Source organism: Procambarus clarkii, chromosome 50 (assembly GCF_040958095.1).
Source record: "Procambarus clarkii isolate CNS0578487 chromosome 50, FALCON_Pclarkii_2.0, whole genome shotgun sequence".
Classification (NCBI taxonomy): domain Eukaryota; kingdom Metazoa; phylum Arthropoda; class Malacostraca; order Decapoda; family Cambaridae; genus Procambarus; species Procambarus clarkii.
The window spans coordinates 36,438,326-36,465,044 of NC_091199.1; the positions used below are offsets into that span (position 1 = coordinate 36,438,326).

The 26,719-nt window shown below is 42.8% G+C and overlaps 1 protein-coding gene across 1 annotated transcript in view; it reads left to right on the forward strand.

Moving 5' to 3' along the window:
• The window catches only part of LOC138351750 (putative golgin subfamily A member 6-like protein 19), a 417,660-nt gene that overhangs the window by 187,323 nt on the left and 203,618 nt on the right, over window positions 1–26,719 (forward strand). The window contains exon 3 of the mRNA XM_069303778.1: window positions 21,187–21,267. Coding sequence (XP_069159879.1) covers window positions 21,187–21,267 — 81 coding nt within the window. The remainder of the gene's footprint in view (window positions 1–21,186; window positions 21,268–26,719) is intronic.

The window sequence follows — 26,719 nt, forward strand, 5'->3', positions numbered from 1 at the left end:
GCAACCAGTCGTAGCCTAATTATTCTTTCCAGTATTTTACAGGGGATGCTTGTCAGTGATACAGGTCTATAGTTAAGTGCCTCCTCCTTATCACCTTTCTTGAAGATCGGCACGACATTTGCCCTCTTCCAGCAACTGGGCAATTCTCCTGACATAAGTGACTCATTAAAGATCATTGCCAGAGGCACGCTGAGAGCCTGTGCTGCTTCTTTTAGTATCCACGGTGATACTTTGTCTGGTCCAACTGCTTTAGTTGCATCTAGAGTTGTCAACTGTTTCATTACCTCCTCTGCTGTCACCTCTATATCTGATAGTCTTTCATCTAGGGTAACCCCTTCCAACAATGGGAGCTGCTCAGGCTCGGTAGTGAACACTCCATGGAAACTGGCATTCAGTGCCTCGCAGATTTCCTTGTCACTTTCAGTATATGCCCCCTCTGTCTTCCTTAGTGTTGTCACTTGGTCGTTCACCGACATTTTTCTTTTGTGTGTGTGTGTATGTGTGTGTGTGTGTGTGTGTGTGTGTGTGTGTGTGTGTGTACTCACCTAATTGTACTCACCTAATTGTGCTTGCGGGGGTTGAGCTCTGGCTCTTTGGTCCCGCCTCTCAACCGTCAATCAACTGGTGTACAGATTCCTGAGCCTATTGGGCTCTATCATATCTACATTTGAAACTGTGAATGGAGTCAGCCTCCACCACCTCACTTCCTAATGCATTCCATTTGCTAACTACTCTGACACTGAAAAAGTTCTTTCTAACGTCTCTGTGGCTCATTTGGGTACTCAGCTTCCACCTGTGTCCCCTTGTTCGCGTCCCACCAGTGTTGAAAAGTTCATCCTTGTTTACCCGGTCGATTCCCCTGAGGATTTTGTAGGTTGTGATCATGTCCCCCCTTACTCTTCTGTCTTCCAGTGTCGTGAGGTGCATTTCCCGCAGCCTTTCCTCATAACTCATGCCTCTTAGTTCTGGGACTAGTCTAGTAGCATACCTTTGGACTTTTTCCAGCTTCGTCTTGTGCTTGACAAGGTACGGGCTCCATGCTGGGGCCGCATACTCCAGGATTGGTATTACATATGTGGTGTACAAGATTCTGAATGATTCCTTACACAGGTTCCTGAACGCCGTTCTGATGTTAGCCAGCCTCGCATATGCCGTAGACGTTATTCTCTTTATGTGGGCTTCAGGAGACAGGTTTGGTGTGATATCAACTCCTAGATCTTTCTCTCTGTCTGTTTCATTAAGTACTTCATCTCCTATTCTGTATCCTGTGCCTGGCCTCCTGTTTCCACTGCCTAGTTTCATTACTTTGCATTTACTCGGGTTGAACTTCAACAGCCATTTGTTGGACCATTCACTCAGTCTATCCAGGTCATCTTGTAGCCTCCTACTATCATCCTCTGTTTCAATCCTCCTCATAATTTTTGCATCGTCGGCAAACATTGAGAGGAACGAATCTATACCCTCTGGGAGATCATTTACATATACCAGAAACAGTATAGGTCCAAGGACTGACCCCTGCGGGACTCCACTTGTGACGTCTCGCCAATCTGAGACCTCACCCCTCACACAGACTCGTTGTCTCCTGTTGCTTAGGTATTCCTCTATCCACCGGAGTACCTTCCCTCTCACTCCAGCCTGCATCTCCAACTTTCGCACTAGCCTCTTGTGTGGCACTGTATCAAAGGCTTTCTGACAATCCAAAAATATGCAGTCTGCCCACCCTTCTCTTTCTTGCCTTATTTTTGTTGCCTGGTCGTAGAATTCAAGTAACCCTGTGAGGCAGGACCTGCCATCCCTGAACCCATGTTGATGCTGTGTTACAAAGTTCCTTCGCTCCAGATGCTCCACTAGTTTTTTCGCACAATCTTCTCCATCAGCTTGCATGGTATGCAGGTTAGGGACACTGGCCTGTAGTTCAGTGCCTCCTGTCTATCCCCTTTCTTGTATATCGGGACTACGTTAGCTGCTTTCCAAATATCTGGCAGTTCCCCTGTTGCCAGTGATTTGTTATACACTATGGAGAGTGGTAGGCTCAGTTCTCTTGCTCCTTCCTTTAGAACCCAAGGGGAGATTCCATCTGGGCCTATAGCCTTCGTCACGTCCAACTCTAGTAAACACTTACTTACTTCCCCACTGGTAATCTCAAACTCTTCCAGTGGTTCCTGGTTAGCTATTCCCTCACTTACCTCTGGAATTTCTCCTTGTTCTAAGGTGAAGACCTCCTGGAATTTCTTATTCAATTCCTCACACACTTCCTTGTCATTTGTAGTGAATCCTTCCGCCCCTATCCTTAATCTCATAACCTGTTCCTTTACTGTTGTTTTTCTCCTAATGTGGCTATGCAACAATTTAGGCTGAGTCTTTGCCTTGCTTGCGATGTCATTTTCGTATTGTCTTTCTGCCTCTCTTCTCATCCTGACATATTCATTCCTGGCATTCTGGTATCTTTCTCTGCTCTCCAGTGTCCTGTTATTCCTATAGTTTCTCCATGCCCTTTTACTTTGCTGCTTAGCTAGCCTACATCTTTGATTAAACCATGGGTTTCTCATCTTCATTTCTCTGTTTTCCTTTTGGACTGGGACAAACTTGTTTGCTGCGTCCTTGCACTTCTGCGTGATGTAATCCATCATATCTTGGGCCGTCTTTCCCCTGAGCTCTGTTTCCCATGCTATATCTGTTAGGAATTTTCTTATCCCCTCATAGTTTCGGGATCCCCTTTCGGTATGCTAACCTTTTGGTTTCGGTATCCCTCCTCGAGTTCAATAACCCTTCTTCAATCAAGTACTCAAACACCAGTACACTGTGGTCGCTCATTCCTACTGGGTCCTCAAAACCGATTTCTCTTATGTCGGAGTCGTTCAGAGTGAAGACTAGGTCGAGTCTCGCTGGTTCGTCATTGCCTCTCATCCTTGTGGGTTCTCCGACATGCTGCGTTAAAAAGTTGCTTGTCACCACCTCCAATAGTTTGGCTCTCCACGTATCCTCGCCTCCATGCGGTTCCTTGTTCTCCCAGTCAATCTTTCCGTGATTGAAGTCGCCCATGATGAGCAGGTATGATCTATTTCTACAGGCAGCAGAGGCTGCCCTCTCAATTATAGTGTTAACTGCCTTGTTGTTGTTTTCATACTCTTGACTGGGTCTCCTGTCATTTGGTGGAGGGTTGTATATTACTGCTACTACTATTCTTGGTCCTCCCATTGTTATGGTGCCTGCTATGTAGTCTCTGAACTCCTCACAGCCCGGGATGGCCATCTCCTTAAAACTCCATTCCCTTCTCATGAGTAGGGCCACTCCGCCTCCTCCTCTACCTTCCCTCTCTTTCCTTATTACTGTATACTCCTGGGGAAACACGGCATTCGTTATGATTCCAGAGAGTTTTGTTTCAGTGAGTCCGAGTCCACACACACACACACACACACAGTGTGTGTGTGTGTGTGTGTGTGTGTGTGTGTGTGTGTGTGTGTGTGTGTGTGTTTATGTGTGTGTGTGTGTGTGTCTGTGTGTGTGTGTGTGTGTGTTTACTAGTTGTGTTTTTGCGGGGGTTGAGCTTTGCTCTTTCGGCCCGCCTCTCAACTATCAATCAACTGTTTTCTAACTACTTTTTTTTTTTTTTTTTTCCCACACCACACACACACACACCCCAGGAAGCAGCCCGTGACAGCTGACTAAATCCCAGGTACCTATTTACTGCTAGGTAACAGGGGCACTTAGGGTGAAAGAAACTTTGCCCATTTGTTTCTGCCTCGTGCAGGAATCGAACCCGCGCCACAGAATTACGAGTCCTGCGCGCTATCCACCAGGCTACGAGGCCCCCCGTGTGTGTCTGTGTGTGTGTGTGTGTGTGTGTGTGTGTGTGTGTGTGTGTGTGTGTGTGTGTCTGTGTCTGTGTCTGTGTGTGTGTGTGTGTGTGTCTGTGTGTGTGTGTGTGTGTACTCACCTATTTGTGTCTGCAGGTTCGAGCATTCACTCTTGGATCCCGCCTTTCGAGCCATCGGTTGTTTACAACAATGACTCCGATCATATTTCCTTATTTATCATATTTATCTAGTTCTAAAATTATAAATCGAGTTTGCTTCCACAACCTGTTCCTTAAGTGCATTCCATATTTCCACGACTCTCACGCCAAAAGAAAACTTCCTAACATCTCTGTGACACGTCTGAGTTTGCAGCTTCCACCATGTCCCCTCATTCTGTTACTATTCCGTGTGAACATTTCGTCCATTTCCACCCTGTAATTCCCATCAGTATTTTATATATTCCTATCATATCCCCCTCTCCCTTCTTTTTTCTAGTGTCGTAAGGCCCAGTTCCTTCAGGCGCTCTTCATACCCCATCCCTCGTAACGCTGGGACGAGTCTGTGTTTTTTCAGGTGGGGACTCCATGATGGGGTGGCATACTCTAAGACTGGTCTCACATAGGCATTGTAAAGTGCCCTAAATGCTTCCTTATTTAAATCTATGAATGATGCTCTGTCTTATGCCAGAGTAGAGTATGCTGCTGTCAATATCCTATTTATATGTGCCTCAGGAGTTAGATTAGGTGTTACATCCATGCTCAGGTCTTTCTCAAATTGACACAGGTAGGCAGTTTCCCTTCATTGTGTTCTGCCCCTGTAGTCTCCTATCACTTAATTCCATTTCCATAACTTTACATTTGCTCGTGTTGAACTCCAGTTGCCAATTCTCTGACCATCTCTGCAACCTGTTCAAGTACTCTTGGAGGATCCTACAATCTTCATCTGGCACAGCTCTTCTCGTCAACTTAGCGTCATCCGCGAACATCGACATGATAACTCTATTCCTGTAAACATGTCGTTAACAGATATTAGAGATAGAATTGGTCCCAGCACCGATCCTTGAGGTACTCTAACCGTTACTGTTCGCCAGTCCGATTTCTTGCCCCTTACCGTAACTCTGGCTCCTTCCTGTTAGGTTGTTCCTTATCCACGCTAAGACCTTTTCTCCCACCCCCGCCTGCCTCTCGAGTTTGAATAACAGTATCGTGTGCAGTACTGTATCAAAGGCTTTTTGGCAGTCCAGAAATATGCAGTCTGCAAAGACAACGTGGATATAATTACCACAATTTTGTATTTAGAAGCAGTAGATACAGGGAAAGGACTCAACATCATCTTAAGCCGGATACCATTCCATGTTGGAATCCCATTAAATGAGAAAGCCGGTGAAACTGATAAATTGGCCAATCGTCATTCAATGATCCACAAACGAATTTAATCCATCCTTGAGTACATAAACAACAGCATCACCAGAAAACTCGCACACATCAACAAAGCCCATCTACAACAGAGAGTAGAAGAAGGTTCGCCCTCTGCAATATGGTATCTTCAGGTCTCCAAGTTAGACAGGTTAAATATTCCAAAATGAATCCATAGGGAAATAGCAGTTCGGTTATATAGACTACGTCTAGGTTACAGATCTTGTGTCTTGAGCTGGGTGTGGAAAATTTACCACCACAATTATAGCATGAAATGTCTGTGTTTCCTTACCGTGAGGCATATTAGTTTCCAGTTATTGGGATCACTCATTTCACAATTCGGCTTGGCATTTTACCTTTTCGGGCTTCACGATTAACACTTTACGGGTACGCCAGGCCGCGTCCGATCCCACGATCGTCGTCGCCCCTATAATCGACAACAGCAACACGGTGTTGAAGCACCTTTATTTGTAGCCGTTTAGCATCCGTGGACCTGATTGGTGGTGTAAACAGCACATACAATGTGTATTAACTGCAAGACACTCTATTTAAGTGATAAGTGTGTCTTGCTACAGTGAAAGAAGTGTGTGATCACATCGTCGCCACAGCATGCGACGCCTCACTCCCTCACACAGAATAAACAAGATGCCACCACCTCATGGGGGGGACACTCCATGGTTGTACAAGCTTAGTTTTAATCGTTTGTCTTTTGTGAACCTCCTAGTTGGCGGTTTAAAACTACACATAAATGTGTATAAACATCAAGGTACTCTGTGAATGTGAAATAAGGATGTCTTGCCAAGAAACAGTGATAGAAGTGTGTGACCACACCGTCACAAAAGTTTTGACACACACACTGTTTATAAGAAACTCTGCCACGAATTCAAGGATTAGGACGTTGGGGTAAAACTACACATAAATGGGTAGAAACATTAAGGCACTCTGTTTAATGTGAAATAAGTGCGTGTTTTACCATAAACTGTGAATGGATTGTGATCAACACCGGACTCCCAGATACCAGAAGCCGGCACAATACCCACCACAATACCAGAAGCCACAATACCCACCACAATACCAGAAGCCGGCATAGACTAGACTACACCATTCCAACATCACTAGTGAACAACACTACAAGCTCTGGCCCTACAAGAAGGCTAAATCTTAATACTAACAAACTGAGATCCGTTCCTGCATCTTAATAAAATAAGGGAGGTTGGTGGTAGTAACTAGAGATTGGATCCGGTGTCTTTTGTGCCACTAACCTCATTAAATTGCAGCTTTGTTAACAGTCTCAACTCTCACACCCCTCTCAGCCAGGCATGGAAGGATATTAAAAGAATTAAAGGCGATAAGATAGTCCAAGTAGCACACCCTCACCCTCTACACAGAGCAAACGAGTTAGTCGATGCTTGGGCAACCACCTCTAGCTTCAATAATCTTCCCCCAGACATACAGTTCAGATTAAATGCTGGTTACGGAGATCGAGAAAGGCTCGTTGACTTCATGCTCCACAAGGAAGATAAATGCAACGTGCCATTTACTGAGTTTGAATTACTTGGGGCCCTAAACAAGGCAAAGCCACATCCCCCGGTGAAGATGGTATCACTTATGACATATTGCGTCTGCTCCCTATAGTACCAGGGAATCCCCTGCTTGAGCTGTATAATATGAGCTATGTTACTGGGGAGCTTCCTATCTCTTGAACCAACAGTATAATCATTCCAATTCCCAAGCCAAATCAAGAGAATGCTTTCCGCCCAATTTCCCTTACTAGCTGCATTTGCAAAACATTCGAGAGAATGGTCCTAAACCGTCTCCTCCATAGAATAAGAACCATGCTATCCTTCCAGATATATGGCTTCATGCATGGAAGGAGTGTGCATCATTGCATCACCACCTTTCTTACCCTGCACACTGAAAAGTCATATACCACCTTCCTAGATCTTAAGTCTGCCTCTGATGTTGCAAATAGACATGTTATCTTGAGTGAGCTTGCAAGAATGAATATTGGTGGTCGGCTTCTTTGTTGGATCAGGGGTTACTTATCCAACAGGAAGTCATCTGTATTTTTCCAGGGGCATAGGAGTGTAACAAGAGACTTTGAACTAGGTACCCCGCAGGGTGGTGTCCTCAGTCCTTATTTAATATCTTAATAAACACGCTGTTAAACTCTATACCGAGCAAACCCAACGTCCACATCATTAGCTATGCTGATGATATAATGATACACACCACTGGGTATGCTAACACGCAGAACACTCTTAACTCTGTATTAGACTCATGTCAGTACCTAGGTTTAATTATCTCAGCAGAGAAAACAAAGATACTAAATCGGCGCCCACCCAGGCAGGGAGGAGCTGTTCGCAAGATGCAACTGTCTGATGGCTCCCAGCTTGACTATGTAAACAGATTCAAATACCTTGGCCTTGAGGTGCCACTGTATGGTCCTGTTGTATTCAGACTCTGTCGTCAGTATAAAGAGAGGCTCCGAGCTCTCAAGGTTGTTGCAGGTTATCACTCAGGCTATGGTGCCAATGTCAGTTTTGTCAAAATGATGTACTTTGCATACATCAGATCTTTAGTGGATTATGCTGCACCTCTGCTTGTTTTGATGCCTGAAAGAAAGCTTGGAGGGCTTGAAAAATTGCAGAACGAAGCCTTGAGGATAATCCTTGGGTGCCCTCGTACCACAAAGATACTTAATATGAGAAAGGAACTTAATATTCTGAGCGTTGTTGATCGTGTTACTGAAATTAACTGTCAAATTGGTATAAAAATGCTTAGGCTAACTCATCCTTATCCTTGCACAGAAGTCTTCCAAAATTTCTTTATTGAAGATCAGCATTGTTCCAAATGGATAACAACAACTGGAACTCAACTCAGAATGTATGGGGTTCATGATTTGTACCAAGAGAAACAACAACGGCACTTTCCTGCACCGTGGGAGGTTACACCCTTTCCAGTTTTAATCCCTCCCTTTCCACCCAAGAAGCAAATTAGAGATCAGCCCAAGCTTCGTCTTGAGGCAAAGCTCAACGCCTTAAGCCATATTGATGCTCTGTCCACAGAGCATTCTCTCTCTCAAATTATATACACTGATGGTTCCCTACACCGCACCACGGGTGCAGCTGGAAGTGCAGTTGTCCTGACAATGGGCGATGGCCTATACTTTGAGTGGGGAGTCCGTATAAACAACTGGGCCTCTACCCTTCAGACTGAACTATTTGCCTTGATCCTTGCACTGAAATGTGTACAAGTCTCCAAACTTGATACATTAATTGTAAGTGACTCCTTATCATCCTTAAATGCTCTCAACTCTTTAAGACATAACTGTAACATGCTCGTGTCCGAAGCTAGACACAAATACAACAAAATTATTAAGGATGGTAACAGAGTCCATTTCATGTGGTCTCCATCTCATGTTGGCCTCCGAATGCATGATAGAGCTGATAAGTTAGCCAAAGAATCTGCCTTTAAAGGAGCCGTTGAGTGTAACCTTGGATTGTCAATGAGCAATCTGAGAGCAACAGTACACCGAGAACTTCAACAAGATCTTGTAGATCTGAGGCAAAGTGAAATTGACACCAGAAATTCCATCTATCATCATACTATCATGCAAGAGGAGCCACACATCTATGGATCATCCAATAAAATCAGCAGACTTCGAGATGTTACTACTGCTTGGCTTAGACTCGGTTACAAGTATTTCTGGGAATTCTCATTATCTGTTGATTTAGACCTGACCAAATGTAAACTGTGTCAACAAAATTATTCGCACACCCTCCGTCACTATGTGATGGAGTTCGAAAAGATACGTGAATTTAGAGACAATTCTATAACCAATGTTCCAGCGATGTGTCAATATTTCATTCAAAATGATCTGCTACCAGAAATTTTAGCCAAATATCCCCAGGTTGCTAACTGTAGGTAGTAACTAAGTGATTGTAACCTATCCACCGCTGCCCACTGGATGGGGGGCGGTGTGCAGGACAAACATAAATTTTGACACTAGCTCTCAACATATGTCAGTTGCTTAATTTAGAACCTGTACTTGAGGTCGATCTCGAACCCATTGTTGATGTGACGACTTATATTGAATTTTGTAACTAGCTCATTAAGATTGTAACTTGCTTAGCTAAATGAATTGTGGGGTTCAGTCCCTGAGCCCATTATGTGCCTCTGTAACCCTTTCCACTACCGCCCACAAGATGGGTATGGGGTGCATAATAAATGAACTAAACTAACTAATTGCAGCTGCGGTTATAACCATGAGCTTATGAGCTCACCTCAGTAAGAAAATTATTTGCACTAAAATAAAATCATATTAACTAAGTTAATCAATGTTTGACAAATATTTGATATAGTGCAATTGCTTAAAGACAAATTAAAGTATACATTTACAATAGATAAATTCATAGCATTAAAGAATCTTCTCATTGTTTTAATAATTCAAATTTGACAAGTTACCAGAACAAAAGGATAGGCTAAACAAAATTTTTAACTATATCAGTGCTAGCTTCATTATATATATTACTTTTTACCGAGTGATAAGTGGAGATTTTTTCATTTCCACGAGTTAATAAAAGGCCGCACCATTCCTGTTGGATCACTCTGAAAACTGAGCCACTTATGGAACACAGAAAATAGGTACAGTCCACTACTCCACAAAGAAAACAACAGTTTCCTAATGGCTAGGTTAGTTCCTTATTTTAGGGCGTCAGAAAGTTAAAAAAAAATCCCACACTGGGGATACTGTTTTTCAAAGTCCACTGTTGTTGTTTTTTTTTGTTTTTTCTCCTACCACAGACGTGGCCACACATTTACAATGCTAACCAGCATATATACATTTTTTCTGTCCTCCATGGACAGGGTTAGAGATGTGTTAAACATATAGTTCAAGGGTTTATTGAACAATCAACCACAGAAGGTGATTCGGTGCTTTTAAAATGCTAAGCTAACCTACATACGTAAATCCACAGATTTACGTATGCCCTACATAAAGTGTTTGATGTGTCATTAATGTGCATTTTCGAAGGTGAAATGTAATTCTGTTCAGCTTCCATATGTATACTTTATACACATACATATACATACACACACACACACACACACACACACACACACACACACACACACACACACATATACGTATATATACATATATACATACATGTATACATACATATATACACACACACATGCATTCACATACATTTGTCTCTTTTACTCTGACAGGGTGAGATAGCTGATAGAGAGACTAGTGTGCAATTAAGCACTTAATCACTGAAAGCGATGAAGGTGCTTTTACAAGCTCAGGTTATATAGTTACATCACATACATACATTGTATAACTGATACATTACATGGTTAATCTTGGGTACAAGTTCAATATATCATCAAGTGTTTCAGTACTCATATAGTAATTACACAGTAAATCCACTGCTGTGGTATTCGAGGTCTTGCCCTCAGTATACTGCACCTTGAATACTGGTAGTGGCGATATACAGATTGATTTGATTGATAAAGATTAAGCCACTCTAAAGGTGGCACGGGCTCGAATAGCCCGTAAGTGGAGGCTCTTTCCAGCTATTACTAGTTCCAATAGCTGAAACTAGAGATCTGTGGATGGATGGGGGTTTTCATGGTGGATTTCAGCTTCGGAGGGCTGGCTGTGCCAGTTATGGAGCTGGTGGGTTAGTATAGACCTATAGGTCCTCCGTTTTTTCTTTGGCTGAGACTTGCAGCGTGTTGAAATGGCCGAGATGTCGTTGGAGTTTGGTGAAGTGGCCTCCATGAGGAGGTCTTGTACCGAGTAGGTGTCGTATTTGTGCTACGGCGGTGGAGCTCCTACTAAGATTTGCTTGTCTGAGGAGTCTATGGGTATAATCAATGGGTATAAACTCGGTACGAAAATATAAGAATGGAAGTAACTGCAGAGGGCCTATTGGCCTAATGCTGCTCATATATTGGTTCAGGGTCTTGAAGTGGGTAGAATGTAGTTATGCATTATTTGGCTGTTGATTGCTGGTGTTGACTTTTTGATGTGTTGTGCCTCGTTGATGACGAAACTCCTGCTAACGCTGTATCTATCGATGATTTTTGTGTTGTTTGTTAAAACTTCTCTGGTGATGGTCAGGTTGTGAGAAGAGATTATATGTTCCTTGATTGATTCCTGTTGTTTGTGCATTGTTAATCGCTTGAAAAGAGACGTTGTTGTCTTGCCTATATACTGAGTTCTTTGGGGCTTACAGTCCCCAAGTGGGCATTTGAAGGCATAGATGACGTTGGTTTCCTTGGTGTCTGGGGAGTTTTTCCTGAGTAGGTTGGCCGTTTTTTTTTTGTTTTATAGTTAGTTTAGTTCATTTATTATGCACCCCATACCAATCCTGTGGGCGGTAGTGGAAAGGGTTACAGAGGCACATAATGGGCTCAGGGACTGAACAGCACAATTCATTTAGCAAAGCAAGTTACAATCTTGATGAGCTAGTTACAAAATTCAGTATAAGTCGTCACATCAACAACGGGTTCGAGATCGACCACAAGTATAGTTTCTAAATTAAGCAACTGACATGTGGGGAACTAGTGTCACAATTGATATGTTTATCCTGCACACCGCCCACCCCCCCATCCAGTGGGCAGCGGTGGATAGGTTACAATCACTTAGTTACTACCTACAGTTAACAAACTGGGGATATTTGGCTAAAATTTCTGGTAGCAGATCATTTTTAATAAAATATTTACACATTGTTGAAACATTGGTTATAGAATTGCCTCTGAATTCACGTATCATTTCGCACTCCATCACATAGTGACGGAGGGTGTGTGACACTATGTGATGGAGCGTGAAAAGATACGTGAATTCAGTAAATTGTCAATTGTATTTTCTGATTCTTGTCTGTAGGGATAACGTTCCTATTAATAATATCTTTCAGGACCCTTTCCACTGTTTTATGAGCCGAAAAGAAGTTCCTGTAGAAAAGTCTAATAGTGGGTACAGGTGTTATGTTAGTTGACTCTTCAGAGGTTGCATGGCGTTTCACCTTTCTTTTTATGACGTCTTGTCATACTATGCAAGGCCCAATTTGCCTAATAGACCGAATGATTTTCTTTATTTTCAATAAATTATTTTTATTAAAAATAAAAAGGGAACGAAGAAGGGAACACAAAGCATTCAGAGAGAAACTTGTCATTTAACTCTGAATAAGTATGAGTGCTCATTTCTTCTACCACCCTTTTTTATGTTGTACACTTTAATATACAAGGTTATGCAGTTACATATTTAAGTATTTAAAAAAAAATGAACATTAAGAGGAAATAAGGGAAAGTTTGTTTCCTAAAGGCTGTAAATTTCTTCAAATTCCTCCGACGCCGGGCAGGAACCAAGGATACAGCAGGCATTTCCCTCTGGATCGCGACACTGAGACACTGGAAGAGAAAACGTGCTGTTCTAAGGTCTCTTGTAGTGTCTATGAGGCTGGAACCAAGATACTTAAGAAATCTTCTTGCACTCTCTTCCGATGGACCTTGGGTCTCAGATCCTATTGGAACGAAGTTGTACAGGTGATCTAATTCCCTGAACTTGGTCGACTTGTATCTTTCTCTGTGTGCTGCTGCGGCTCATGCTTAGCCAGCAGAGACGTTGACGTATGTGGTTGCCAGGGTGGATACACAAGTATAGTCCCACACCAACTGTCTGCCACCCTTCCAAGGGTGATTCCGTCTGGTCAGTCGGCAAAGCTAGCAGAGTTATGGTTCAATAGATTGCAGGGTTCTCTCTCTCTGCTGGGCACTGGGCAGAGGCAAGGCTCCTCTTAAAGATATCATTGACTTCGTCGTGTCTAGAGTGCCACCCACCTGATTTTTCACAGTGCAGGCCATGCAATCCATTTTCGTCTGCATCTGCCTTGCCGCAAATACACCTATGAACAGTGTGGAGCTGCCCTTACAGAGGTCCTGCGAATCAAGACGTGTGCCTGTCATAGACATTGGGACTGTCAAAAAGATGACCCCCTTGCATGGGGATCCAGCACAGCTATGAGGCGTGAACGATCACTGGGGGTTGTTGCTGCCTCCAGCAAAGCTGTGGCTTCTTTGTCTACACTGGGGCTGTCTCAGCTGGATTTTTTTTGGTCTTCAGCATGGTTGGTCTGAGTGCTGAGTCCGCCAAGGTACCCCATTTTGTGTCGCATTCCAAGTAGTGGGAGTCCTGCATCCCTGCTAAGTCCCACTGGTTGACAGGTAGAATTTCCTTAACCAGGTCATCTGATGCTGAGGAGGAAGACAGGAAGGCTGGGACAGCAATTTGGGTGGCAGTGCGGACACCCAAGTTGCCGAGCCTGACAGGAAGAGTGGCTTGTTTCCAAAGGCATTCATTGAGGGAGAGGTTGACAACGTTTTCTAGCATGGTCTTCAGTAATAGGTCATACTCTTTAAGATTTGGGCTGTCGTAGGATGGGGTGCATCTCAGAAAGTAGGTTAGTCTCAGAAGGGATAGACATTTAGTGAGGAGATAAAAAGCGTCGTAGGCATCAATGTCACCTATCCTGCTTTCCATCCTTCTGAGGTCTTTGATTTTCTTATCAAAGGTCTCGTCAATGGCATTAGACCCGAGGGAGGGCTCCAAGGAGAGTACTGTTCACTGCCCTAATGTCATGGGCTCCAGGCAAGGCAGTCTTTATTCTAGCAATGACGTTTGGGTTGGAGGAGACTACTTCACACTTGGAAGGGTTCAGAAAGAAACCCAGGGTTACTTCTTGCTCCCTTATTTTTCTGATGTCTTCCAAGACGTGGTCTAGGAGGCCAGCTATGATGCCATCATCCAAAAACCAGATGTTGAACTCACTGGACAAGCTTTCAGGGATTTTTTTAAGACTAAACAGAAAAGAAAAGGAGCTAGAGGATCACCTTGCTGAACTCCTTCGCATGATCTTATTTCGTATTCGCCAAATAGCAGTTTTTATTCACCACTGTAGCAAGATAGTATGAACGGGTAGAGAGGCTGGAAATGGCAAAATACGGCACAGAGAACAGCATCTCTTCTGATCATGTTCAAGGCATACCTAAAATCCAGTTTGAGCAGAGCCTTTTCATCAGAAATGTTGGTGATGTATGCTCGTCACTGTCTTGGGGGATCCCAAATACTAGCTGAATTGATTTCAGCAATTCAGCCACTTGCTGGCTGACTACCCTCGTGGCAGCCTTGGCAACCAGGCGTCGGCGAGTGTTGCCAACAGCGATCGGCCTGAGTATCCCCACCCTTCTTGTTGAGAGAACAGAGGCACCAAAAAAGAGTGGCCTGACGACCTCACATATATCAACTGCCAGGCACATGTTGACGAACCTTGTGAGTTCCATAATATCTTGTGCAGCATCACCAACTGCAGGATTTAATATTTATTTGATGTGGGATTTTAATCCTGTAAAGCCGCCTGCTGACCCAGGTGGAAAAGAAAGAGCTGCTCTGTAGACCTCAGATTCACCAACAGTTAATGCGTCTGAAATGATGTCGGCTGGTAGTAGTACGATGTTGTCGACTCGTTGGGCTCTGGGTGGGTGCTTACTTTGCAGGGCTCATGCTGTGGCAGAGTTTCTAGCAGCAATTTTCTCGTCACTGGTGAGCACTCGAACAACACTTGCGGTATTTCCCTCTTCTATTTTCTTGATGATTTGTGCTCTGATTTTGTGCGTTTCCGATGTGTTGTTGTTGTTACTATTTCTATGATAGGTGTGTTTTGCTCGAGGAGGCAGGCTAACTGGGTGATCCCCCCCCTTGGGTATTCAATTATTGCCCTATTGACCGAGGATGCTAGTGATTTTGGGTTGAGTGGATTAAGGCTCCGTGACACCAGGTGCAATGTGGTCTGGGTTCGAGTCACTTCTGGGTTGTGGAGTTTTCATTTGCATATATGCTTATAGACCATTCAAGCTTGTTCGCATATATATATATATATATATATATATATATATATATATATATATATATATATATATATATATATATATATATATATTGGCTGTTGATTGCTGGTGTTGACTTCTTGATGTAATCTTCACATCAAGAAGTCAACACCAGCAATCAACAGCCAATTATTGCACAACTATATTCTACCCACCTCAAGACTCCGCTCCAATATATATATATATATATATATATATATATATATATATATATATATATATATATATATATATATATATATATATTATTAAATATGACTGAAAAAGTAAGATTAATAATTCTAACACGAATTTTCTCGATCTTTCGTAAGTTTCTTTTCACTGTTGGTGGTAATTCAAAAATCAATTCTCCAAAATTCATTTTTATTTCTAGTCTGACGCAACACTTGAGCGCGTTTCGTAAAACTTATTACATTTTCAAAGACTTTAGTTTACACATACACAACTGAATAGAACTTACACATCTTCGATTTGTTTATATCTACATTTGAGTGAGGTGGATGGGGTGAGGTGGTATTAATAGGGTATTAAATTCATAAACACAAGACAGAACACGAAACAATGGGTATTGAATGGAAGTGATTGTAGAAAGCCTATTGGTCCATATTTCTTGATGCTTCTATATTGGAGCGAAGTCTTGAGGTGGGTAGAATATAGTTGTGCATTAACTGGCTGTTGATTGCTGGTGTTGACGTCTTACTGTGTAGTGCCTCGCAGACGTCAAGCCGCCTGCTATCACTATATCTATCGATGATTTCTGTGTTGTTTACTAGGATTTCTCTAGCGATGGTTTGGTTGTGGGAAGAGATTATATGTTCCTTAATGGAGCCCTGTTGCTTATGCATCGTTAAACGCCTAGAAAGAGATGTTGTTGTATTACCTATATACTGGGTTTTTTGGAGCTTACAGTCCCCAAGAGGGCATTTGAAGGCATAGACGACGTTGGTCTCTTTTAAAGCGTTCTGCTTTGTGTCTGGAGAGTTTCTCATGAGTAGGCTGGCCGTTTTTCTGGTTTTATAGTAAATCGTCAGTTGTATCCTCTGATTTTTGTCTGTATGGATAACGTTTCTATTAACAATATCTTTCAGGACCTTTTTATGAGCTGTGAAAAAGAAGTTCCTGTAAAATAGTCTAATAGGGGGTATAGGTGTTGTGTTAGTTGTCTCTTCAGAGGTTGCATGGCGTTTCACTTTCCTTCTTATGATGTGTTCGACGAAACCATTGGAGAAGCCGTTGTTGACTAGGACCTGCCTTACCCTACAGAGTTCTTCGTCGACTTGCTTCCATTCTGAGCTGTGGCTGAGAGCACGGTCGACATAAGCGTTAACAACACTCCTCTTGTACCTGTCTGGGCAGTCGCTGTTGGCATTTAGGCACATTCCTATGTTCGTTTCCTTAGTGTAGACTGCAGTGTGGAAACCTCCGCTCTTTTCCATGACTGTTACATCTAGAAAGGGCAGCTTCCCATCCTTTTCCATCTCGTAAGTGAAACGCAGCACGGAACTCTGCTCAAATGCCTCCTTCAGCTCCTGCAGATGTCTGACATCAGGTACCTGTGTAAAAATGTCGTCAACATACCTGCAGTATATGGCCGGTTTCAAGTTCATGTCGACTAAGACTTTTTGCTCGATGGTACCCATGTAGAAGTTTGCAAACAGGACACCTAGGGGAGAACCCATGGCGACCCCATCTACTTGCTTATACATGTGCCCATCCGGGCTCAAGAAGGGTGCCTCTTTAGTACAAGCTTGGAGTAGTTTCCTTAGAATATTTTCTGGTATGTCAAGAGGAGTACAGGCCGGATCACGATACACTCTGTCGGCTATCATCCCGATTGTCTCATCCACAGGTACGTTGGTAAACAGTGATTCTACGTCCAACGAGGCTCATATCCCTGTGGCCCGTGTGCCCCGCAGTAAGTCAACAAATTTCTTTGGAGACTTCAGGCTGAAGGCGCAAGGGACATAAGGAGTCAGCAGGCCGTTGAGTCGCTTCGCCAGTCTGTACGTGGGTGTGGGTATCTGGCTAATGATTGGCCGAAGTGGGTTTCCAGGCTTGTGTGTCTTGACATTTCCAGACGCATATCCAGGTTTATATTCCCCAATAATCTTTGGCAGGTGGAATCCGGATTTCTTGGCGTTCACAGTTTCGATCAGTTTGTTGACCTTTGCTTTCAATTCGGCTGTAGTGTCCTTCGCTTCCCTTTGGAATTTAGTTTGATCAGAGAGTATGAGGTTCATTTTCGCCAGATATTCGTCTTTTTTAAGAATGACGTATATTGGCGACTTGTCACCTCTCCTGACAACTATCTCCTTGTTCTCACGAAGGCTTTTAGCTGCCGCTTTGAGCTCGGGGGACAGTATGGTGCTTCTGTAATTGCCTCGATTCTTTCCTCCTTCCGCAATAAGTTCTGATTGTAAGGTATCTTTGGTAGTGACCTTCTTTTGTGTCTCGAGGTCGAATATGTCGTCCAACAGAATTTCCAACTCCACTTTCCGGGCCATCTCACTCGGTCTGGACATAACATGACAGTTTATATCCAAATTTAGGAGAGTGACTTGGTCCTCAGTGAGGTTAATTCCTGCAAGGTTCAGGAAGCCATCTCTTGGTCGTGGAATTGCCATAGGTCCTCCATATAACGTTGTTAGTTTCTTGATAATCCTTGTTTCAGTGCTGAGGTGATGTCGGTCTGTGAGGATGTCGAGGTGTTGTTCAATGCGGGTACGGAGACTTTCGTCGATGTTGCTATTTCTCCATTCGTTTGTAGCATGAAGTAGTTGCGTTTTGTTGTCTTTGATTTCATTTTCTGCCTTGTGTCTCTGATCACGAATCAGATCCTGGCGATATTTTATCGTGAAGGATTGATTCCTTGTTGCTGGGTCGTGCGTTTTAATATTAGTATATTTTGGTAGCAGTCTTTCCTGTAGACATATATTATTAAATATGACCGAAAAAGTAAGATTAATAATTCTAACACGAATTTTCTCGAACTTTCGTACGTTTCTTTTCACTGTTGGTGGTAATTCAAAAATCAATTCTCCAAAATTCATTTTTATTTCTAGTCTGATGCGACACTTGAGCGCGTTTCGTAAAACTTTTTACATTTTCAAAGACTTTAGTTTACACATACACAACTGAATAGAACTTACACATCTTCGATTTGTTCTCTTGGGGACTGTAAGCTCCAAAAAATCCAGTATATAGGCAAGACAACAACATCTCTTTCTAGGTGTTTAACGATGCATAAGCAACAGGGCTCCATTAAGGAACATATATTCTCTTCCCACAACCAAACCATCGCCAGAGAAATCCTAGTAAACAACACAGAAATCATCGATAGATACAGCGATAGCAGGCGGCTTGACGTCTGCGAGGCACTACACATTAAGAAGTCAACACCAGCAATCAACAGCCAATTAATGCACAACTATATTCTACCCACCTCAAGACTCCGCTCTAATATAGAAGCATCAAGAAATATGGACCAATAGGCTTTCTACAATCACTTCCATTCAATACCCATTGTTTCGTGTTCTGTCTTGTGTTTATGAATTTAATACCCTATTAATACCACCTCATCCCATCCACCTCACTGAAATGTAGATATAAACAAATCGAAGATGTGTAAGTTCTATTCAGTTGTGTATGTGTAAACTAAAGTCTTTGAAAATGTAATAAGTTTTACGAAACGCGCTCGTGTCGCGTCAGACTAGAAATAAAAATGAATTTTGGAGAATTGATTTTTGATTTACCTCCAACAGTGAAAAGAAATGTACGAAAGATTGAGAAAATTCGTGTTAGAATTATTAATCTTACTTTTTCGGTCATATTTAATAATATATATATATACATAAATGGAAATGTTCGTTTGTTCAAAATCGATAATCTCCGAAAGTTCTTCACCGATTGCTTTGAAATTTTCTCAGAATGTTCCATTTGCATCCGGCCAAGTTTTATATGCATACTATATATATGTCACGTCTGTGACGGAGAAAAACATGTTATTTTTTAAACTGTTTTTTCATGTATTTTTCATGTGTGGGAAATCTTTGAAACCTTTTTACCGATTGCTTTGTAATTTTGACACAACGTTGCAGTCGAATAGGCGCCTGTTTTTCTATACCTACTTCATACATGCCTCACCTGTGACAGGAAAATACATTTTTTTTTTTTAATAGCACCCTCTGCTGGACGTTCTATTCGAATACATGAATGATTTTATATACATTCTATCTAGATGTCACACCTGTAACAGGTAAAACATGCTTTAAAAAAACAGCACCATCTGTTGCATTTAATAGCAACACTTGTTATGCAAACTATGTTACGATTCCATTTCAATGTTTCTGATTGCTTTGACAAATTGAATTTTCATAGAATTCGATTTATTTTCATCTTGATAAAATTATTTTGTTTGACATTTTGTTGGAATTGAGTTGCGTTGCTTCCCATACCGTTCATTTCGTAAGTATAAGTAGAAATGCCACATCTTTGACAGGTAAAAGCATTCTTATTTTACGACACAGCACCATCTGTTGCACGTAAGAGCAACACCCGCTATACTAAATATTTTACAATTCCATTTCAATGTTTCTGATTCCATTGACAAATTGAATTTTCATAGATTTCAATTTATTTTCATTTTGATTAAATTATTTTGTGTGACATTGTGTTGGAATTGGGCTGTGTTGTTTACCATACCGTTCATTTTGTGAGTATACGAATAGATGCCACACCTGTGACAGGTAAAAACATGTTTTTTTTTAAACAGCGCCATCTGTTGCACGTAGGAGCAACACACTGCTATAATAAATATGTTACAATTCTATTTCACTGTTTCACATTTCATTGATAAATGGAATTTGTATAGATTTCGATTCATTTTCATTTTGATTTAATTATAGTGAGTGACATTGAATTGGAATTGAGCTGTGTTGTTTACCGTACTGTTAATTTCCTGAGAATAGTTTGTTTTGAATTTTTTCATTGTTTTTCTTTTCGTTTTTTAAGTGTTTTTGCTATATTTTAGAGATGGGAACATCAGATCATTTGATGTTCCCAATTTTCTGATGGGAACATCAGATCATTTGAGAATGCCTCGGACGAGAGACTGGGGAATGGTAGGGAAGATGAGGGGATGGGAGTGGGGAATGGTGGGGGTGGACAAGTGGACAGGGGAGTGAGGGATGGTGGAAAGGATAAGGGGACGGGGAGTGGAGAATGGTAGGGAGGACAAGAGGACGGGAGAGTGGGAGATGGTGGGGGAGAGGGAGGGGACGGTGGAGTGGGGAATGGTTAGGAGGACGATGGGATGCTCGCATGGGAGATGGTAGGGAGGTCAAAGGGATGGGGGAGGGGGGGGGGTATTGATGGGGAGGACAAGGGAACGGGGTGGGTGGAATGGTGGGAGTGGACTGGGAGACAGGGGAAGGTTGGTGTGGCTCAGCAACGCACATGCAATGCTGAGCCACAGCAACGCATGGCCGGGTACAGTTAGTGTATATATATATATATATATATATATATATATATATATATATATATATATATATATATATATATATATTTATATATATATATATATATATATATATATATATATATATATATATATATATATATATATATATATATATATATATATATATATATATATATATATGTGTGTGGAAAATCCACAGAGAAATATGAAAAAAGGAGGTGAATGTTTCGGCTTGTTAAAGCCTTTAGCCAGCTTTAACAAGCCGAAACGTTTACCTCCTTTCATATTTCTCTGATCATAAAATGATCAGTGTTTTGTGATCGTCAATTGCATATATATATAATATATATATATATATATATATATATATATATATATATATATATATATATATATATATATATATATATATATATATATATATATATATATATTCGTTCTAATTTGAATATGAAATAACTGGAGCCAATTTTTTCTACAGTTGAAACAATGAACATCAATTGAAGGAAACATTACAATGGTGTAATATTGGCAGGGTGACAACGGCCAAGGACTGTGCTGACCTGTACCGCCAGGGAGAGAGGCTGGATGGCGTCTACTTCATCAAACCTGACAGGTAATAGTATATCATCCAAACAATACCAGGTTAACCATCCAGGTCGTGCCAAGTTAATTATCCAGGTTGTGCCAGGTTAACTATCCAGGTCGGGCCAGGTCAACCATCCAAGTTTAGTGAGATCAACCATGCAGGTCGACAATCCAGGTCATGTTAGGTCGACAGTACTGGCCCTGTCAGGTTGACAGTACAGGCCGTGTCAGGTCGACAGTACAGGCCGTGTCAGGTCGACAGTACAGGCCGTGTCAGGTCGACAGTACAGGCCGTGTCAGGTCGATAGTATAGGCCGTGTCAGGACGATAGTATAGGCCGTGTCAGGTCGACAGTACAGGCCGTGTCAGGTTGACAGTACAGGCCGTGTCAGGTTGACAGTACAGGCCGTGTCAGGTCGATAGTATAGGCCGTGTCAGGTCGACAGTACAGGCCGTGTCAGGTCGACAGTACAGGCCGTGTCAGGTCGACAGTACAGGCCGTGTCAGGTCGACAGTACAGGCCGTGTCAGGTCGACAGTTCAGGTCATGCCAGGTATACAATGCAGGTCATGCCAAGTCATCCATCCAGGTCATCCATCAAGGTCGTGCTAGGCCAACAATCAGTGTCATGCCAGGTCAGTCATCAAGTTTGCGCCAGTTCAATCATTGAGGTCGTACCTGGTCATCCGTCAAGGTCGTGCTAGGCCAACAATCAGTATCATGCCAGGTCAGTCATCAAGTTTGCGCCAGTTCAATCATTGAGGTCGTACCTGGTCATCCGTCAAGGTCGTGCTAGGCCAACAATCAGTATCATGCCAGGTCAGTCATCAAGTTTGCGCCAGTTCAATCATTGAGGTCGTACCTGGTCATCCGTCAAGTTCGTGCTAGGCCAACAATCAATATCATCCCAGCAAACATAAAACGTTGTTTGACGTTTTTATTGGGTCTCAGAGAGGTGAGTCTGTAACTATTTATATTAAGACGTCTTTTTAACATCAAATATGTGTGTGTGTTTTTTGTGAATGTATTCACCTAGTTGTGTTTGTGGGGGATGTGCTCTGCTCTTTCGGTCTGCCTCTCAACTCTCAATTAATCAACTGTTAATAACTACCAACTATTTTTTTCCCCGCACACACACACACATACCCCCAGGAAGCAGCCTGTAACAGCTATCTAACTCCCAGGTACCTATGTACTGCTGGATAACAGGCGCATCAGGGTGAAAGATAATTACCATTTTATTTCTGCTATCACCAGGGATCGAACCCGGACCCTTGGATTACGAGTACAGAGCGCTGTCCACTCAGCTATTAGGCCCTTCTCCTGATGTGTGTGCGTGTACTTACATAAATGTACTTACCTAATTTTGCTTGTGGGGTTTGAGCTCTGGCTCTTTGGTCCCGCCTCTCAACCGTCAATCAACAGGTGTACAGGTTCCTGAACCTATTGGGCTCTATCATATCTACACTTGAAGCTGTGTATGGCGTCAGCCTCCACCACATCCCTTCCTAATGCATTCCATTTGTCTACTACTCTGACACTGAAAAATTCTTTCTAACGTCTCTATGGCTCATTTGGGCACTCAATTTCCACCTGTGTCCCCTAGTGCGTGTGCCCCTTGTGTTAAAAAGTCTGTCTTTATCTACCCTATCAATTCCTCTGAGAATCTTGTATGTGGTGATCAGGTCCCCTCTAACTCTTCTGTCTCCCAGTGACATGATGTTAATTCCCGTAGTCTCTCCTCGAAGCTCATACCCCTCAGTTCTGGTTCTAGTCTGGTGGCAAACCATTGAACCTTTTCCAGTTTAGTCTTATTCTTGACTAGATATGGACTCCATGCTGGAGCCGCATACTCCAGGATTGGTCTGACATATGTGTTATTTAATGTTTTGAGAGATTCTTTACACAAGTTTCTAAAGGCCGTTCTCATGTTAGCCAACCTGGCATATGCCGCTCATGTTATCCTCCTGATATGAGCTTCAGGGGACATGTCTGGCGTGATATCAACCCCCAGGTCTTTCTCTCTCTCTGACTCTTGCAGGATTTCATCTCCCAAACTATACCTTGTATCTGGTCTCCTGCTCCCTACACCTATCTTCATTACATTACATTTGCGTGGGTTTAACTCTAACAAGCATTTGTTCGACTATTCCTGCAGCTTGTCCAGGTCTTCCTGAAGCGTCAAGCTGTCCTCCTCTGTCTTAATCCTTCTCATAAGTTTGGCGTCGTCAGCAAACATTGAGAGGAATGAGTCTATACCCTCTGGGAGATCATTTTGAGCCCTACAGAACCCTGTAGGACTCCACTGGTGACGTCACGCCAATTTGAGGTCTCACCCCTCACTGTAACTCTCTGTTTCCTATTGCTTAGATTCTCCCTTATCCACTGGAGCGCCCTGCCAGTTACTCCTGCCTGTTTTTCCAACTTATGCATCAGCCTTATATGGGGTACTGTGTCAAAGGCTTTCCGACAGTCCAAATAAATGTAGTCCGTAGATGTATGGATATGTTTGTGTACTCACCAAATTGTACTCACCTATTTGTGCTTGTGGGGTTTGAGCTCTGGCTCTTTGGTCCCGCCTCTCAACCAGGGGACGTGTGTGTGTGTGTGTGTGTAGTCACCTAGTTGCATTCACCAAGTTGTCCTTTTGGGGGTTGAGCTCTGCTCTTTTGGCCCGCCTCTCAACTGTCACTAACTACTACTATTTTTTTAACACACACACACACACACACACTCAGGAAGTAGCCCATAACAGCTGTCTAACTCCCGGGCACCTATTTACTGCTAGGTAACATGGGTATAATTGTGAAAAAAGCGACATTACGTGTCCAGGGTGCTGTCCACTCAGCCACCAATGCCCTTCGATGTGTGTGTGTGTGTGTGTGTGTGTTTGTGTGTGTGTGTGTGTGTGTGTGTGTGTACTCACCTAGTTGTGTTTGCGGGGGTTGAGCTCTGGCTCTTTGGTCCCGCCTCTCAACCGTCAATCAACAGGTGTACAGATTCCTGAGCCTATTGGGCTCTATCACATCTACACTTGAAACTGTGTATGGAGTCAGCCTCCACCACATCACCCCCTAATGCATTCCATTTGTCATGGGAGACCAAATTTGCCCAAATCTTGGGCAATTTCGAACTCTTCCAAGGCCTTGTGCGTGTTCCCCTTGTCTTAAATAGACTGTCTTTATCTACCCTATCAATTCCCTTCAGAATCTTGAATGTGGTGATCATGTCCCCCCTTACTCCTCTGTCTTCCAGCGAAGTAAGGTTTAATTCCCGTAGTCTCTCCTCATAGCTCATACCTCTCAGCTCGGGTACTAGTCTGGTGGCAAACCTTTGAACCTTTTCCAGTTTAGTCTTATCCTTGACTACATATGGACTCCATGCTTTGGCTGCATACTCCAGGATTGGCCTGACATATGTGGTATATAAAGTTCTGAAGGATTCTTTACACAAGTTTCTGAATGCCGTTCGTATGTTGGCCAGCCTGGCATGTGCCGCTTATGTTATCCGCTTGATATGTGCTGCAGGAGACAGGTCTGGCGTGATATCAACCCCCAAGTCTTTTTCCTTCTCTGACTCCTGAAGAATTTCCTCTCCCAGATGATATCTTGTATCTGGCCTCCTGCTCCCTAAACCTATCTTCATTACATTACATTTGGTTGGGATAAACTCTAACAATCATTTGTTAGACCATTCCTTCAGCTTGTCTAGGTCTTCGTGAAGCCTCAAACAGTCCTCTTCTGTTTTAATCCTTCTCATAATTTTAGCATCGTCCGCAAACATTGAGAAAAATGAATCGATACCCTCCGGGAGATCATTTACATATATCAGAAACAAGATAGGACCGAGAACAGAGCCCTGTGGGACTCCACTGGTGACTTCACGCCAATCGAAGGTCTCACCCCCTCACCGTAACTCTCTGCTTCCTATTGCTTAGGTACTCCCTTATCCACTGGAGCACCTTACCAGCTACACCTACCTGTCTCTCCAGCTTATGTGCCAGCCTCTTATGCGGTACTGTGTCAAAGGCTTTCCGACAATCCAAGAAAATGCAGTCCGCCCAGCCCTCTCTTTCTTGCTTAATGTTTGTCACCTGATCGTAGAATTCTATCAAGCCTGTAAGGCAAGATTTACCCTCCCTGAACCCATGTTGGTGATTTGTCACGAAGTCCCTTCTCTCCAGATGTGTTACCAGGTTTTTTCTCACGATCTTCTCCATCACCTTGCATGGTATACAAGTCAAGGACACTGGCCTGTAGTTCAGTGCCTCTTGCCTGTCGCCCTTTTTGTATATTGGGGCCACATTCGCCGTCTTCCATATTTCTTGTAGGTCTCCCGTCTCCAGTGACTTACTATACACTATGGAGAGTGGCAAGCAAAGTGTCTCTGCACACTCTTTCAGTATCCATGGTGATATCCCATCTGGACCAACAGCCTTTCTAACATCCAGATCCAGCAGGTGTCTCTTGACCTCCTCTCTCGTAATTTCGAACTCTTCCAAGGCCGCCTGGTTTACCTCCCTTTCTCCTAGCACAGTGACCTCACCTTGTTCTATTGTGAAGACCTCCTGGAACCTCTTGTTGAGTTCTTCACACACCTCTCTGTCATTCTCTGTATACCTGTCCTCGCCTGTTCGAAGTTTCAATACCTGTTCTTTCACTGTTGTTTTCCTTCTGATGTGACTGTGGAGTAGCTTTGGTTCGGTCTTGGCTTTGTTTGCTATAACATTTTCAAAACTTTTCTCTGCTTCTCTTCTCACCCTGACGCACTCATTCCTGGTTCTCTGGTATATCTCTCTGCTTTCTGGTGTTCTGTTATTCCGGAAGTTCCTCCACGCCTTTTTGTTCAGTTTCTTCGCTTCCATACATGCCCTATTATACCATTGATTCTTCTGTTGCTTCTCGGATTTTTCCCTTTGGGCCGGGATGAACCTGTTTACTGCCTCCTGACACTTTTGGGTAACATAGTCCATCATACCCTGTACAGACTTATCTCTGAGGTCTGTGTTCCAAGGTATTTCACTTAGGAAACTTTTCATCTGTTCATAATTCCCCTTTCAGTATGCCAGCCTTTTGATTCCTAGTTCTTTTTTGGGGGAGATAAGTCTTAGCTCTACCAGGTACTCAAAGTTCAATACACTGTGGTCACTCATTCCCAAGGGCGCTTCCATCTTAACTTCCCTTATATCCCACTCATTTAGGGTAAATATCAAATCAAGCATTGCTGGTTCATCTTCTCCTCTCATTCTTGTTGGTTCTTTGATGTGCTGGCTTAGAAAGTTTCTTGTTGCCACGTCCAGCAGCTTAGCTCTCCATGTTTCTGGTCCTCCATGCGGGTCTCTATTCTTCCAATCTATCTTTCCATGGTTGAAGTCTCCCATAATAAGTAGTCCAGATCCATTCCTGCTAGCAACAGAAGCTGCTCTTTCTATTATGTTAATAGTGGCCATGTTGTTTCTATCATATTCCTGTCTAGGTCTT